The 13,494-nt window shown below is 43.7% G+C and overlaps 2 protein-coding genes across 2 annotated transcripts in view; one reads left to right on the top strand and one right to left on the bottom strand.

Annotated features, from left to right (window-relative positions):
* The window catches only part of LOC103631022 (uncharacterized protein At2g37660, chloroplastic), a 58,165-nt gene that overhangs the window by 39,261 nt on the left and 5,410 nt on the right, over window positions 1-13,494 (top strand). The window contains exons 2-5 of the mRNA XM_035960277.1: window positions 573-616; window positions 1,424-1,485; window positions 1,569-1,692; window positions 1,801-1,990. Of these exons, the coding sequence (XP_035816170.1) occupies window positions 573-616; window positions 1,424-1,485; window positions 1,569-1,692; window positions 1,801-1,920 (350 nt within the window). The 3' untranslated portion in view covers window positions 1,921-1,990. The remainder of the gene's footprint in view (window positions 1-572; window positions 617-1,423; window positions 1,486-1,568; window positions 1,693-1,800; window positions 1,991-13,494) is intronic.
* LOC103629255 (scarecrow-like protein 9) lies at window positions 1,997-8,093 on the bottom strand. Its single transcript, XM_020540195.3, has one exon. The coding sequence runs from the start codon at window positions 6,386-6,388 to the stop codon at window positions 4,508-4,510; it is 1,881 nt and encodes a 626-aa protein (XP_020395784.1). The 5' UTR covers window positions 6,389-8,093; the 3' UTR covers window positions 1,997-4,507.

Below are 13,494 nucleotides of genomic sequence, written 5' to 3'. Positions count from 1 at the left end.
TATAGTAAAATGTAACATTCGATCCTGTGTCATGATTCATCATATGTGTGAGACTTGGTCCCAGCACACCTGGTGATTATGTTCGCGCCCGGGTCTTAGTGCCCTGAAACCCGGGTGTGACATTATAACAGTGCCACCCATTCAATCCATGATTGTCAACACCGGCCCAAACACTAGGATTACAAGGCCGAGATTAACAGGCCCATTAGAGCACTAATAGTTCACCAATTCACCCGGTCCTGACACGCCGGCGACCGAACAGGTAGGTTTGCTCAAGTCCTGCTCATTTGTCATTTCTCATCCGTACGCAAAGCTCTTGCCTTTTTGCCGTTAACTTGATAGAGCTGTTCATATTGTTCCTTATTCATCTCTTCGATTGTAAAAGTCCTAATTTCCCATCGGTGGTAATCCATTCCAGGCCAGATTCTTACAAGAAGTTGAAGGAGAGGGCAGGCGAGTTTGTGGCATGAGGCCTAGTGAGGACAGGAGAGAGCAAGGTCAAAATCGTAGGCGGTGACGACGTGCTCGTCAGCGACATAAGAGACCCCGAGAGCATAGCTCTGGCAATTGAGGGCATCGACGCGCTCATCATCCTCACCAGCGCGGTCCCGAAGATGTAGGTTTGATCCTACCGGAGGGTGCCCTGATTTAATTTTGAAGAAGGGAGTTATCTTGAGCAGGTGGCTGAAATTCTTTGATATATTGCTTACATTGCAGTAGCTGTGTCAGTTCCTGATTTTATTTGGAGTTAATTATCTGTTTCAACTTTCAAGGTGGATTGGATTGGCCAAAAGAATCAAATAGACGCTGCTAAATGTTACCCCTTGTCTTGCATATATGTTGATTTATTGAAGCTTCATACACAACCTGTGTTTTCACGCTAATCTATTAAACTAATGATCATTTCAACTCTCCTATTCACAAAGCGCAACATTGCTTCCTAAATAAATTAGGATGCTGGGTCATGGCTGGTGCAAAGCACCTTGGTAGCCTGGGTCTTGCCGAGGCTTTGTGGGTCACTAGGCCAAGTTAGTTTTTTTTTCGTTTTGTGTCTTTTTTTTCTGCCTGGTCTTTGCTCAGCAATGGCCTTCTTGTAAGACGTTTTTCTTTCTCTTTTATACAAAGATGTGCAGCGCTCCTGCTCGTTCGAGAAAAAAATGATGGTTAACACAGCTTAGAACATTGGTGCAAAGCATATAGTTTTGATGGGATCCATGGGAGGAACAGACATCAATCACCCACTAAATAATTTAGGAAATGCGAATGTATTGGTATATAGGATATTTAGCTTTTTTTTCTTCTAATTTGTTCTATTCCATTCTATGTTTGTCTGTCCATGCACATATGTTGTGTGCATGAGAACATCATCTGCGTGCCTGCATTGTTTGGTAACTTCCTAGTATTTTTCTTCTAATTTTTTCAGGTGTGGAAGCGCAAGGCAGAACAGTATCTAGCGGACTCTGGTCTTCTGCACACAATTATAAGGTTGTAATACAAGGAGAGTTGCTAAAGCTATAACTGTGAATACTTATGTTGGTAATATACTGTTTTTTTTATTTTCCTTGCAGAGCTGGCAGTTTACAAGATAAAGATGGTGGCTTGCGAGAGTTGATTGTTGGGAAGGATGATGAGATCCTGAAAACAGAAACAAGAACTATTGCCAGGGCCGATGTTGCAGAAGTTTGCATACAGGTAGCTTCATGTGGAAGGCACATACTATAGATCAATGCTTTTCTCAAGCTCTTGCGATATGTAAGTGCTAATTCTATCGTTTGATTGATCTGTGACTTGTCTATGCAGGCCTTGCTATTTGAACAGGCAAAGTTTAAGGCATTTGATCTGTCATCAAAACCAGAAGGTGAAGGGACGCCAACTACAGACTTTAGGACACGTTTTGCACAAGTTAATAGTCGCTTCTAAAGAGATAATATTGTTCTTGCCAACAAATTGAGGGTATTCTTTTATAAATTGATATGAAATCTGTATTAAGGTTAGTTTCCTGTTTACTAAGTTCCTAAAACATTACCTTTGTTCCATGTAGAAATGTAGCATCCTTTTTTACCTCTTGCTCTCTCTTTGGCTATTTTTTGGCTTTATTTCCTGTCATAGACAGTGGATTCTGTACATAATGCTAATGAACTTCCATATCAAATAAGATTGCTCAGTTATTGATAATGTTCAACAGATAAGTCAGCACACATGTTCTCTCTCTCTCTCTCTCTCTCTCTCTCTCTCTCGTTGTCGCTCCATCCCTCTCCCTTCCACACATGCAAGAACACCACTTCAGAAGTGCCACACAGTACAGTATGGACAACTAGGAACTAAGCCGGCCATAAGGAGCTATGGCATTTTGCTCCCTAGCGGCACTAAAGCTTGGCCTCATCGGTAATTCCTGCAATACCATCTTGACTTTTGGAGGCACTCAGATCCACCATGCACCCAGAATTACAAGGGAATAGAAAAGTTTTCTTGTCAATATCACTGGTCCACAAACACCATGTTATCGTGGTTGAGATAGTTCAGAGGCAAGTGCCTGATAGAAGCCGTGAGTGTAACTCCCTTGTGGAAGCGCATCTGAAAAGGATGTGCTGAGCTATCTCGTTGTCTTGATCACATAATGGACAACAATCTGGGTGAGGAAGACATGGCGTGCTAACCAATCTGAGGTCTAGCAACGATTGTGGATGGCAAGCCGTAGGAAAAAATTGCATCATGGAGGAACCCATGATCTCCACTGTTGTTTCCATAGCTCAAAACCAACTGGAACGATGAAGTTTCATAAGTGGACTTTGTGGAGAGCTCTCCAGAAGCCAAGTGCTTCCAAACGTGGGCAGTCTTGTTAACCTGGTTGTATATCAATTTCTTCCAAGGCATCCCACAACTGTAGGTATTCAATTAGCATTTCAACAGATAAACATCCTTATATATCCCTGATCCAAGTGCCCTCCTCAGAACCATAGCAAAAAAGGCAGGCACTAGCTCTATGAGTGACCATGGAGCCAATAATCAGTTCAAAACAGTGTGTTACGATAATTGAGAAGCGAACAATGCTGAAGTGTTGGCATGAATAGATAACTGCAGTTCCGCCCAAGGTCGTCCGGGTTGCATTTTTTGGAGCCACAACCAGCACATCCATAGACCCCATTGAAGACTTATACATACTTTTTTCCCAGGCAACAAGATGGATACCTCCATTGATCTCCTTTCCAAAAAAAAGTAAAAAACCATCGATGGATCTTGTCAATAGCCAGAGTAGCCACATGGGGACACCAATTTCGATCAGAGGGTAGATAAGGAAGGTGGTGGGGAGAACCTGAACGAATAGACCAGGGTGCTCATACTTGCTATGTCTGTTCCTTTGGATATTATCCATCACCTCTTTCCTAAATCTCGTTTACACTTTGTTTAGTGTGGCACTTATTTGTTCAAATGATAATCTAGACTAGAGGATACTTTTTTTTAACAAACGCAATGCGTGTCATTATATTAAGAAGGAAAAAACATAGGAGAGACAAGACTTGTCAACCCATAATACAAAGGCCCATAGGCCAAGACCCCCTCAACTTTAACACAACACGCCACGCACACAGAGCAACACCACGACCAAAGCGACAACCAGCAGCCAAACTGCTAGGGTCCCCTAGGGAGCTGGCGCAGGAGGAGGTCTTGCAGAGTTGATGCACCAGCCACAGCCAGGCACCAAGCATTGCCCTCCTCAATCACGGCACGCCTAACTTGCTGGGCGCAGGGTACAACCCCCTCAAACACACAAGCATTACGGTGCTTCCAAATCTCCCAAGCAATCAAAATGATCAGGGAGTTAAGACCTTTTCTTAGACTCTTCCCAACACTTTTGATACTTTGGCGCCACCAGTTTGAGAACCGTGTGCATCCAGGCTGAGGGACAATGGCTAGGAGTCCTAAATTGTGTAGGATGGACGTCCATATTTGTCGAGCAAACACGCAGGAGACAAGAATATGCTGGATGGACTCCTCGGCCTGACCACACAGAGGGCAAGCAACTGGATGGGGCAGGCCACTTTTTCCCAGTCTATCAGCTGTCCAAACCCTGTTTTTGATTGCCAACCATACAAGGAATTTGCATCTTAAGGGGGGCCAGGTCTTCCGGACTCGTCGCCAAGGGGCAAAAAAGATAGAGCCAGTAAAAAATGCATCATATGCCGATTTGCTACAATAAGTACAATGAGCAGAGAGGCGCCAAATATGTTGGTCTGCGATGTCAGGTTGAAGACCTACCCCATCAACCAAGCTCCAGAGCTGCAGATACTCCACTAAAATTGGTACAGACAAGCCTCCCCTTATATCTAACACCCATTTACGATCTGTGAGCCCCTCCGCTACTGTTCTTCGCTTTAAAGCCCTTTTAGAAATCATTTGGATCAGGATTGGACAGTGTTCAGCCACAGTTTTACCAAGAAGCCAACGATCAGTACTTAAAGCGTTCTGCTGAAGATTGTCTGAAAGCCATCACATCATCATTTGGATCTTACTGATTAGTATATGATTCCTTTGGTTTCCATGAGGACACTGCATGCATTATCCTCCCCTTCCATCCTTGTATCAGCCATCTGCTATCTTCGTCGATGACAAAGTCTTCATGATAATGCTTGTCTTTTTCATCTATTGATCTCTTCATGATTGCTTTATCAACAGGAAGTTGCTTGAACCCAGCCTTGAGACATCTCACTTGCCATGGTTTGTAAGTCTCTGGCCTCACAATCCTTTCTGCACCCTCACACGCCACAACATTAAGTGCACTTGCCCCAAGCAGATCCCTTTCTATCTGTATCCTATCTTCATGACTCTGGGGAGCAGTTGCATCGAGCATGTCAAACAGCGCAGAATAATGGAACACAACCTCTCTGAATCGTGTCAGGAAGAATGGGGAGCTGTACATCCCATTTACAATGCCAAGAATGAGAACCTCTGGGTTGATCCTCTTCATGGTACGCAGTACCCTATCCCTTGCGCTATCTATGTCTTCTGTCTCATCACCAAGATATTGTGTTCGGAACATGCAGTTGACTATAAGCGCCTCATCATTGTCAATATTGAGATTCTCGATGCAGATATCTTCCCATGGTGAGGCGATATCTTGGTACTCAAAAGGTACATTGAACATTTCTGCATACTCAGTCAACCGTTTTCCTGTCGCCTCAATTATTGCACGGGGGCGAAAACCTGGCTGAGGTACATCTATGCCTGTGATACGAAGCTTAGGGGGCCCGCCTTCTCGCTTCGCAAAGCGCTGGATTAATGATGGCCACTGAAAGCCAAGTGTGATGCCAAAATCAATGATATGCACCTTTGGTTGTCCGTTCGATAGGTCAGCAATTGTTTGGTTGGAGAAGTAGTATGCTACCCTAGCGAAAGGACACACTGCATTGAAAAGGCGGTAGGCCTTCAACATGTCTGTGGCCCTTGTTTGTTTCTCCATCAGTTCTTTATACATTTGGCTCCCTGTCCCAGCCAAGCGTGCCTCAAGACCATTTGCCAAGTAAAGTGCCAGCCTCTGAGAGCCATCTCCATATGGTGAAGCGTGACGCCTTATCTTCTCCAGTAGCTCACTGGCAAATGGAAGGTTGTTTACTACTATTGCTTGTGCACACTGCATGAGATGAGCCCTGAGGTCAACCTCCTCCTCTTTCTTCTTACCTCGTGATTTCACTTGCCGTTGACCATATCCTTTTCTCCGAACATTCTGTGAACTGTTGTTTGCTTCTTTTGCCTTGATTTCTCTAATATGAGCAGCATCACAATTAAATCGACAATCACAGAGCAGAACACTGTCAAACATTTCATCCCGGGTTGTTTCACTAGCTGAGATGGCCAAATGCTTACTGTTCCTCGCTTCCAAAAACTCCAAGTCCACATGAGGATGACTCCGTATTTTGCTTCCATGCTTGCCCTTTTGTCCAATTGTTGCCTCTATCATTCGATTGGAATCAGAAAGGCCATTACTATCCAGATCAGCCAATTTTGCAATATTGGGAACTAACTTATTTGCTTCTTCAGCACCTCTCTCAAATTGCAAAGAAAAATGATCACATTCATAAGTCCAATCATTGGCTACCAGGTGCACACCTTGTGGCTCTAGAATATCACTGACAAAACAACCACGGCGTGCCTGTTTACTATAATTGTCTTGAGGACAATCTACTTGGTTATCTCTACTGATCATTGTCTCCATAGGTGAAGATGGATATGTCTGTCCAATAATATCATAAAATGGCTTCTCCATGGCCTGAAGTGCATCAAGTTGTTGGTATATGCTGGCCTTCTCATCAGTGCCCTCCTCCATTAACAGTCGGTTTATGTAGTCAAGAGTCATATTTGAGTTTATCTCACAGTACTCAGGACTTTCCATTGTGTTAGAGATCCACGGACCTTGTTTTCTTGAAAAGTTTATGATCTACAAAAGATAGACACCACCTTTCACTTTTGTTTCTTGGCCATGCATAGAGGGATTTGCCTTACAAAATAAATATAATTGCCAAAATGTACCTTCACAACTGAGATGTCCTGTTTAGTAGCTGCAGCGGAGAAAAGATAAAAGTGGTCAGCATGCTGCTAGTTCTTCTTTCAACAGAACAGTGAAAGTCCTGCTCACTCATTAGCTATCTTGAAACTTTGTGCCTCATAGCTTTAGTCCTGTTTGACTCAAATTTATGTCCCTACTTCTAATTTACAGTGCCACATAAGTTCCTCCTAAGTTTGATGATTTTTTTTATTCGTTCCCCTTAGGAAGTTGATTAAAGAAATATGCATTTGGTTATCAATCATTGAATTCCTTTTAAGCAACAATCCCAGAAGTAATCCCAAAGTTCACCGGCAGCTACATGTTATTTCCAAGACCAACTAACCAACAAAAGCACAACTTTATCTAGTGCATGAAACGTGGAATAATTCATCTAAAAGTTGCAGTGACCTTGTTTTATGTTCATAATGTTGTGTATAGATGTAGTGCTTACTTGGCTTGTAAAGTCATACATTGGCAATTATAAGCTTGAACTCTCGTAGAGCATCTCCTGTTGAGAAAAATGTTGATGCGTCCAAAATTTAGGAGATGAAACTCAAAGTTGCATAGGAACATAAAGTTCAAACAGACTGTACTCGAAAAAAGATGCAATTATAAATAACACTTCTGCTTAGTTGATTGATGTGATGGCAGAAAATTACCTGATGAAGCACCTGATTAGCTTTCTTCAATCTCTCTTAGCCCTAGTGGATGATGAAGAAGGTTAAATTCCATGCAATGAACTTGCTTTACAGACATGGAGAGTATTGGTTTGTTGTCTGGTCACTGGCGCTTAAGAAAGAGACTGGGATTTCTTGTTGTGCTGATTATGAGCTTTTCTTGTTGATGCAATTAAGAAAATTATTTAGTGCTACTCTTGGACTTTGCTTCTTGTCATCTTTCTCTCTGAACATGTTTCTGTATGGATGGGTTACATTTCTTGTGGATCTTCTTGGATTTCTGATTTATTAAAAGTATGATTTTGGCATGAAGCTAACAGAGTTTTCCATATGTCTTGTGGGTACATTTCCTCAGTCACAAGCTAGGCAACATTGTTATTCAGCCAGAATGGGTTTTTTTTTGCCCAGATGCCTTGGAACGTGAAGATATAGAAAGCTGTCATAGAAATATTTTCTTTGTAGCTTGGTTGATTATAATTATAAATTAAACTAAATCAGAATAAATTTGTATACGTGTGTATCTGTTATGATCCTTGGGTCATTGTGGGATAACCATTTCCAGGAAGATAGCTGGGTAAAATTGGCTTGGAGAGAGATTAGAGTATTTCGGGGAATTGTATTGTTTGTTCTTTCTTTATTTTCTTTCTTTCTTCTTCTTGGTACGTCACCTATCTCTTTCTTAATCCTTATTCCTTCTTTAGCAAGGGCGGTATAGGCTGTGCTACAGTACCCAGCTCAGGCTGGTCCATCCTGGGCCAACACCCATAACAGTATCACATTCGAGTTTTCCATGCAAGATTAGTGTAGCAGGGCTTCCAGGAAGGCTATGAGGGCCTTGCATATAATCAACGATTCTGATGGGATTAGTCGTGAAGCTATAATGGAGTATGCTTTGCTTTTCAAGCACCCACTTATCCAGTCTCATGTTGATGCCTTAGCTGCTCTTTTTGGGTGGTCTACACCAGAAGACTTAAAGTCCTAGGGCTTGTTTTCATCTGTTCAGTTGGTTCCCTGTTAGTTTATCCAATGGATCCTTCTAAAATACTTTTCTGAAATGTGAGAGGACTTAAATCTTCGGTCAGACAAGATGTTGTGAGAGTTTTGGTTGATTCTGCTAAGATTGATGTTGTTTGTCAGCTTTGTCTGGCAAGAGAGCTGCTGCATAGACTTGAAATTGCTCAGGATCACAGACCACTCACTCCGGCTGAAAACTGGCTTAAAAATAAGCTCAAGAAACAGTCCTTGTTGTTGGCCTCCTTCCAAAGAACGATGGCAAGATTAAGATCAAGAATAACATGGATAAACCGATAAAGGAAGGTGATGCAAACACTAAATATTTCCATATGCATGCTAGATATCGGAAAAGAAAAAATTTGGTGACCTTGCTGAGAGATGGAGATAATATTGTCACTAGCCAGGCTGACAAAGCTAATCTGGTGGACCATTTCTATTCCAATCTCATCGGTCAGTCTGATTTCAGGGAAAGTACCATCGACCTAGAAGCCCTTGGTCTCCCAGCTCATAACCTCTACTCTGGACGTCCCTTTCACTGAGCAGGAGGTATGGGAAACTATATTGAATCTCCATTTCGATAAGGCCCTTGGGCCAGATGGGTTCATAGGGAGGTTCTACAAGGCTTGTTGGAACATCATCAAAGTGGAGGTGCTCAATGCAATTTCAGCAGTATGGAGTAGGAACTTCATAAACTTGGACAGAGTAAATTCTGCATATATTGCTATGGTCCCAAAGATTGATGGGGCCGATCAGGTGAAAGATTTCAGACCTATCAGTTTAGTGCACAACTTTGCTAAACTGGTAACTAAGATCCTGGCCAATAGGCTTGCTAGCAAACTGAACGATCTGGTATCTCCAAATCAGAGTGCTTTCATCAAAGGAAGATTCATTCAAGACAACTTTATGCTAGTTCAGCAAACTTCGAGATTTTTGCATCAGCAAAATAGGGCATGTCTTCTTTTCAAGCTAGACATCACTAAAGCCTTTTGCATCATCAAAGGAAGATCCCTGGACGTCGGATCTGCGCAGAGCAGGCCGTGCGCAGGGACGACAACTGCGACGACGGGCGGATCTGCGCGAATCCGCGATTGGCGCAGGGACGGCAGGTGGATGGGGCGCGGCGGACGGCGGATCCGGCGGACGGTCAGGGACGGCAGGTCGACGGGGCGCGGCAGATGGTGGATCCGGCGGACGGCGGATGCGCAGGGACGGGAGGTCGACGGCGCGGCGGAAGGCGGATCCGGCGGACGGCGGATGCGCAGGGACGGCGGATCCGCGACGAAGCGGCGGCCAGCAGGCCGTGACAGCGGCCGGGAAAAGGACCCGCGGCCGCGACGGCGGGCGGGAGTGGGAGGGTCGCGACAGCAGCCGGAGAAGGGGAAGGAGTTGGCCGCGAGGGCAGCACAGCGACGGCGCGACGGCGCCGAAAAATTGGATCAGGGTTTGGTTTAGACTTAAACCCTAACCTGCTCTGTTACCATGTGACTAACATGGATTAGGCGAGATAATAGTCCCCTCGGGTACTGTAGCATATATATAGGCATACAATAATATATGGGCCTTTACAAAATACAACTCTCATATTTTACTAGTAATTTCCACTCTGCTAAACCTTTTGATCTAATTCACTCTGATGTTTGGGGTCTAGCTCCGTTTGTTTCTAAAGGTGGTCATAAATATTATGTCATTTTTATTGATGATCATTCTCATTATACTTGGATTTACTTCATGAAACGTCGCTCCAAATTGCCTTCTATTTACAAGTCCTTCACTCGCATGGTTCACACCCAATTTTCTGCTACTATTAAAATTTTTCGTTCTGATTCTGGTGGTAAATTTTTATCTGATAATTTTCGCCAGATATCGACCATAGAGGGTACTCTAGCTCAACTTTCTTGTCCTGGTGCTCATGCCCAAAATGGTGTTGTTGAACGCAAATACTGTCATATTATTGAGAGTGCTCGTACTCTTTTGATATCTTCTTTTGTTCCTTCACACTTTTGGAGTGAAGTTGTTTCCACTGACGTGTATCTCATTAATAGACAACCATCATCTAAACTTTCTGGCAAATCACCAGGTGAAGTTCTTTTTGGCACTTCTCCACGATATGATCATCTTCATGTGTTTGGATGTATATGTTATGTCTTGTTACCACCTCGTGAGCGGACCAAATTGACTGCTCAATCTGTAGAGTGTGTATTCCTTGGATACAGTCCTGAACACAAAGGATATCGTTGTTATGATCCATCTACTCGTCGTATTCGAATTTCTAGAGATGTGAGCTTCAATGAAAATCGACCCTTCTTTCACAACCAGTCTACTCACTCCTCAAATTATCCCACAGAATCTACTTCTTTCATATGTCTTCCTTCCATTCCTGCTGCTGAACCATCACCTTCTACATCCACATCTGATGTTCTCATTCCCATAACACCACCTTCCACCTCCACGTCATCCTCTACTTACTCTTCCAAACCACCTATCATCCAAACCTACATTCGTCGTTCCCGGTCTATTCCTGCGGCTGGTCCTGATACTGATCATGTACCTGATTCTTGTACTAACAATTATGAGTCTAACGATGTTTTTAATTAGGGATATCGTCTTCGTGATCGTGGTACCATTGAACCTCCAGATCGCTATGGTTTCCCACGAGCTGGTATGGCAATTGTTGAACCCACTACTTATCAGGAAGCTTCTAGGATTCTTGAGTGGCAGCTAGCTATGATTGATGAATTGGCTGTTCTTGAACGCACTTGTACATGGGATATCGTTCCTTTACCCTCGCATGTTGTTCCTATTACATGCAAATGGGTCTTCAAAATTAAGACAAAACCAGATGGTTCCATTGAGAGGTAGAAAGCTCGTCTTGTGGCTCGTGGTTTCCAACAGACTCAAGGACTTGATTATGATGAGACTTTTGCTCCTGTTGCACATATGACTACTGTTCGAACCTTGATTGCAGTTGCGGCCTCATCTTTTTGGACTATCTCCCAGATGGATGTCAAGAATGCTTTTCTCAATGGCGATCTACGTGAAGAAGTGTATATGCATCCTCCTCCGGGGGTTGATACTCCCTCAGGACACGTTTGTCGTCTTCGTCGCACATTGTACGGGCTGAAACAAACCCCTCATGCTTGGTTTGAACGATTCATCTTTGTCATCACAGCTGTTGGTTTCTCTTCTAGTGAACATGACCCTGCATTGTTTGTTCATGTCTCTCCAAAAGGGCGCACTTTACTTCTATTATATGTGGATGATATGCTGATTACAGGTGACAACTCAGAACATATTTCTCATGTTAAGCAGCATCTTAGTAAGGAATTTCAGATGTCTGATTTGGGTCCACTTAGCTATTTCTTGGGTATTGAAGTTCATCAAACTTCAAAAGGTTTTTATCTGTCTCAATCCAAGTATATACAAGATCTTCTTGATCGCTCTGGAATTACTGATACTCGGACAGTTGCAACACCAATGGATATTCATTTAAAACTTTGTCCGCGGGATGGGACACCTCTAGCAGACCCCACTCGATATCGTCATATTGTGGGTAGTCTTGTTTATCTCACCATCACCAGACCTGATATTGCTCATGATGTTCATATGTTGAGTCAATTTGTATCCAAACCAACCTCAGTTCATTATGGTCATTTGCTTTGTATGCTTCGATACTTACGCGGGACACAATCAAGATGTTTACTCTATGATTCTGATAGTCCACTTCAGCTACATGCATACTCTGATGCCACTTGGGCAAGTGACCCTGTTGACCGTTGTTCTACTATAGGTTACTGTATTCTTCTTGGATCCTCTCCTATTGCCTAGAAATCCAAGAAGCAAGCAGACATATCTCGTTCTAGTGCTGAAGCCGAACTTTGGGCCCTTGCTACTACCACTGCTGAAATTATTTGGCTGCGCTGGCTATTGGCTGATCTTGGTGTTTCTTGTGACACTCCTACACCTCTATTATGTGATAACATGAGTGCTATACAGATTTCTCATGATCCAGTGAAGCATGAACTTACTAAACACATTGGTGTCGATGCATCATTTACTCGGTCTCATTGTCAGCAGAAGACTATTGACCTTCAATATGTACCCTCATAATCTCAATTGGCATATTTCTTCACCAAAGCACAAACAAGAGCACAACATCAATTTCACATGATCAAACTCAACGCTTCAGATCCTCCTTTTCCACATTGAGTTTGAGGAGGGGTGTTAAGGCCCATTAGGCCCAGGCCCAGGCCTACAGCCTATATATATCAGATAGTCCTTAGGGACTGATTTTCAATTGTTAATCCCAAGGTTAGTAACACGCCTCTGGTCTCCGCAACAATGTTCAGAAATCCAATATCTACCCTATCAGATGTTTGGAGCAGACCATCTTGGAGGTTCAAAATTGGTTACCATGTGGTGTGCTTCTTTCCATTGCAAATATCTAGGTCTCCCTGAAAGGGAAATGTGCCCTTGGGCCATTTCTAAGTATTTTGGTGATTAAGTGTCCAACACAAATGATTATGTGTTAAACTATGCCAAATGGTGGACAAAGTGCAAATCAATACAAAGGTATGATTCTAGACTTAGTACATTGGTTTTTGTGTACTAACATATTTGTCTAAGTGCTAGAAAACAGGAGAAAACAATTTGGAAAAGAGCTGACAATGTGCAGCTAAAGACAGCTTCGGTCTGGGTGCACCGGACTGTCCGGTGGTGCACCGGACAGTGTCCGGTGCGCCAGGACCAGTCTCGGTGAGCCATCCACGGCGAAGTCGTCGCTCTCGGGAAGCGATCAACGGCGTACGGCTAAAATTCACCGGACTGTCCGGTGAGCCAATGGTCGGCCGCGCAATCCGGGCGTGACGCGTGGCCGGGCCAACGGTCTGAAGGGGGCATCGGACTGTCCGGTGTGCACCGGACAGTGTCCGGTGCGCCAACGGCTCCAAATCGCCAACGGTCGGCTGCGCCTGAATAGGAAAGAAATCTGCACCGGACAGTGTCTGGTGGTGCACCGGACTGTCCGGTGCACTAGTCGACAGAAGGAAAGATTTGTCTTCCTGGATGATCTCAACGGCTCCTAGCTGCCTTGGGGCTATAAAAGGGACCCCTAGGCGCATGAAGGAGACCACCAAGCATACTCTAAGCACTCTTGATCATTCACACTTCGTCTTTGCGCACTCGATTGGCATTCTTAGTGATTTGAGCTCCGTTCTAGTGGTGAACCCTGTGTTATTCAATTGAGCTCAAGTCTTGGCTGTGTGT

Source organism: Zea mays, chromosome 6 (genome assembly GCF_902167145.1).
Source record: "Zea mays cultivar B73 chromosome 6, Zm-B73-REFERENCE-NAM-5.0, whole genome shotgun sequence".
Lineage (NCBI taxonomy): Eukaryota > Viridiplantae > Streptophyta > Magnoliopsida > Poales > Poaceae > Zea > Zea mays.
Note: the sequence above shows the minus strand (reverse complement) of the source record. Positions and strands in the feature narration are given on the sequence as shown.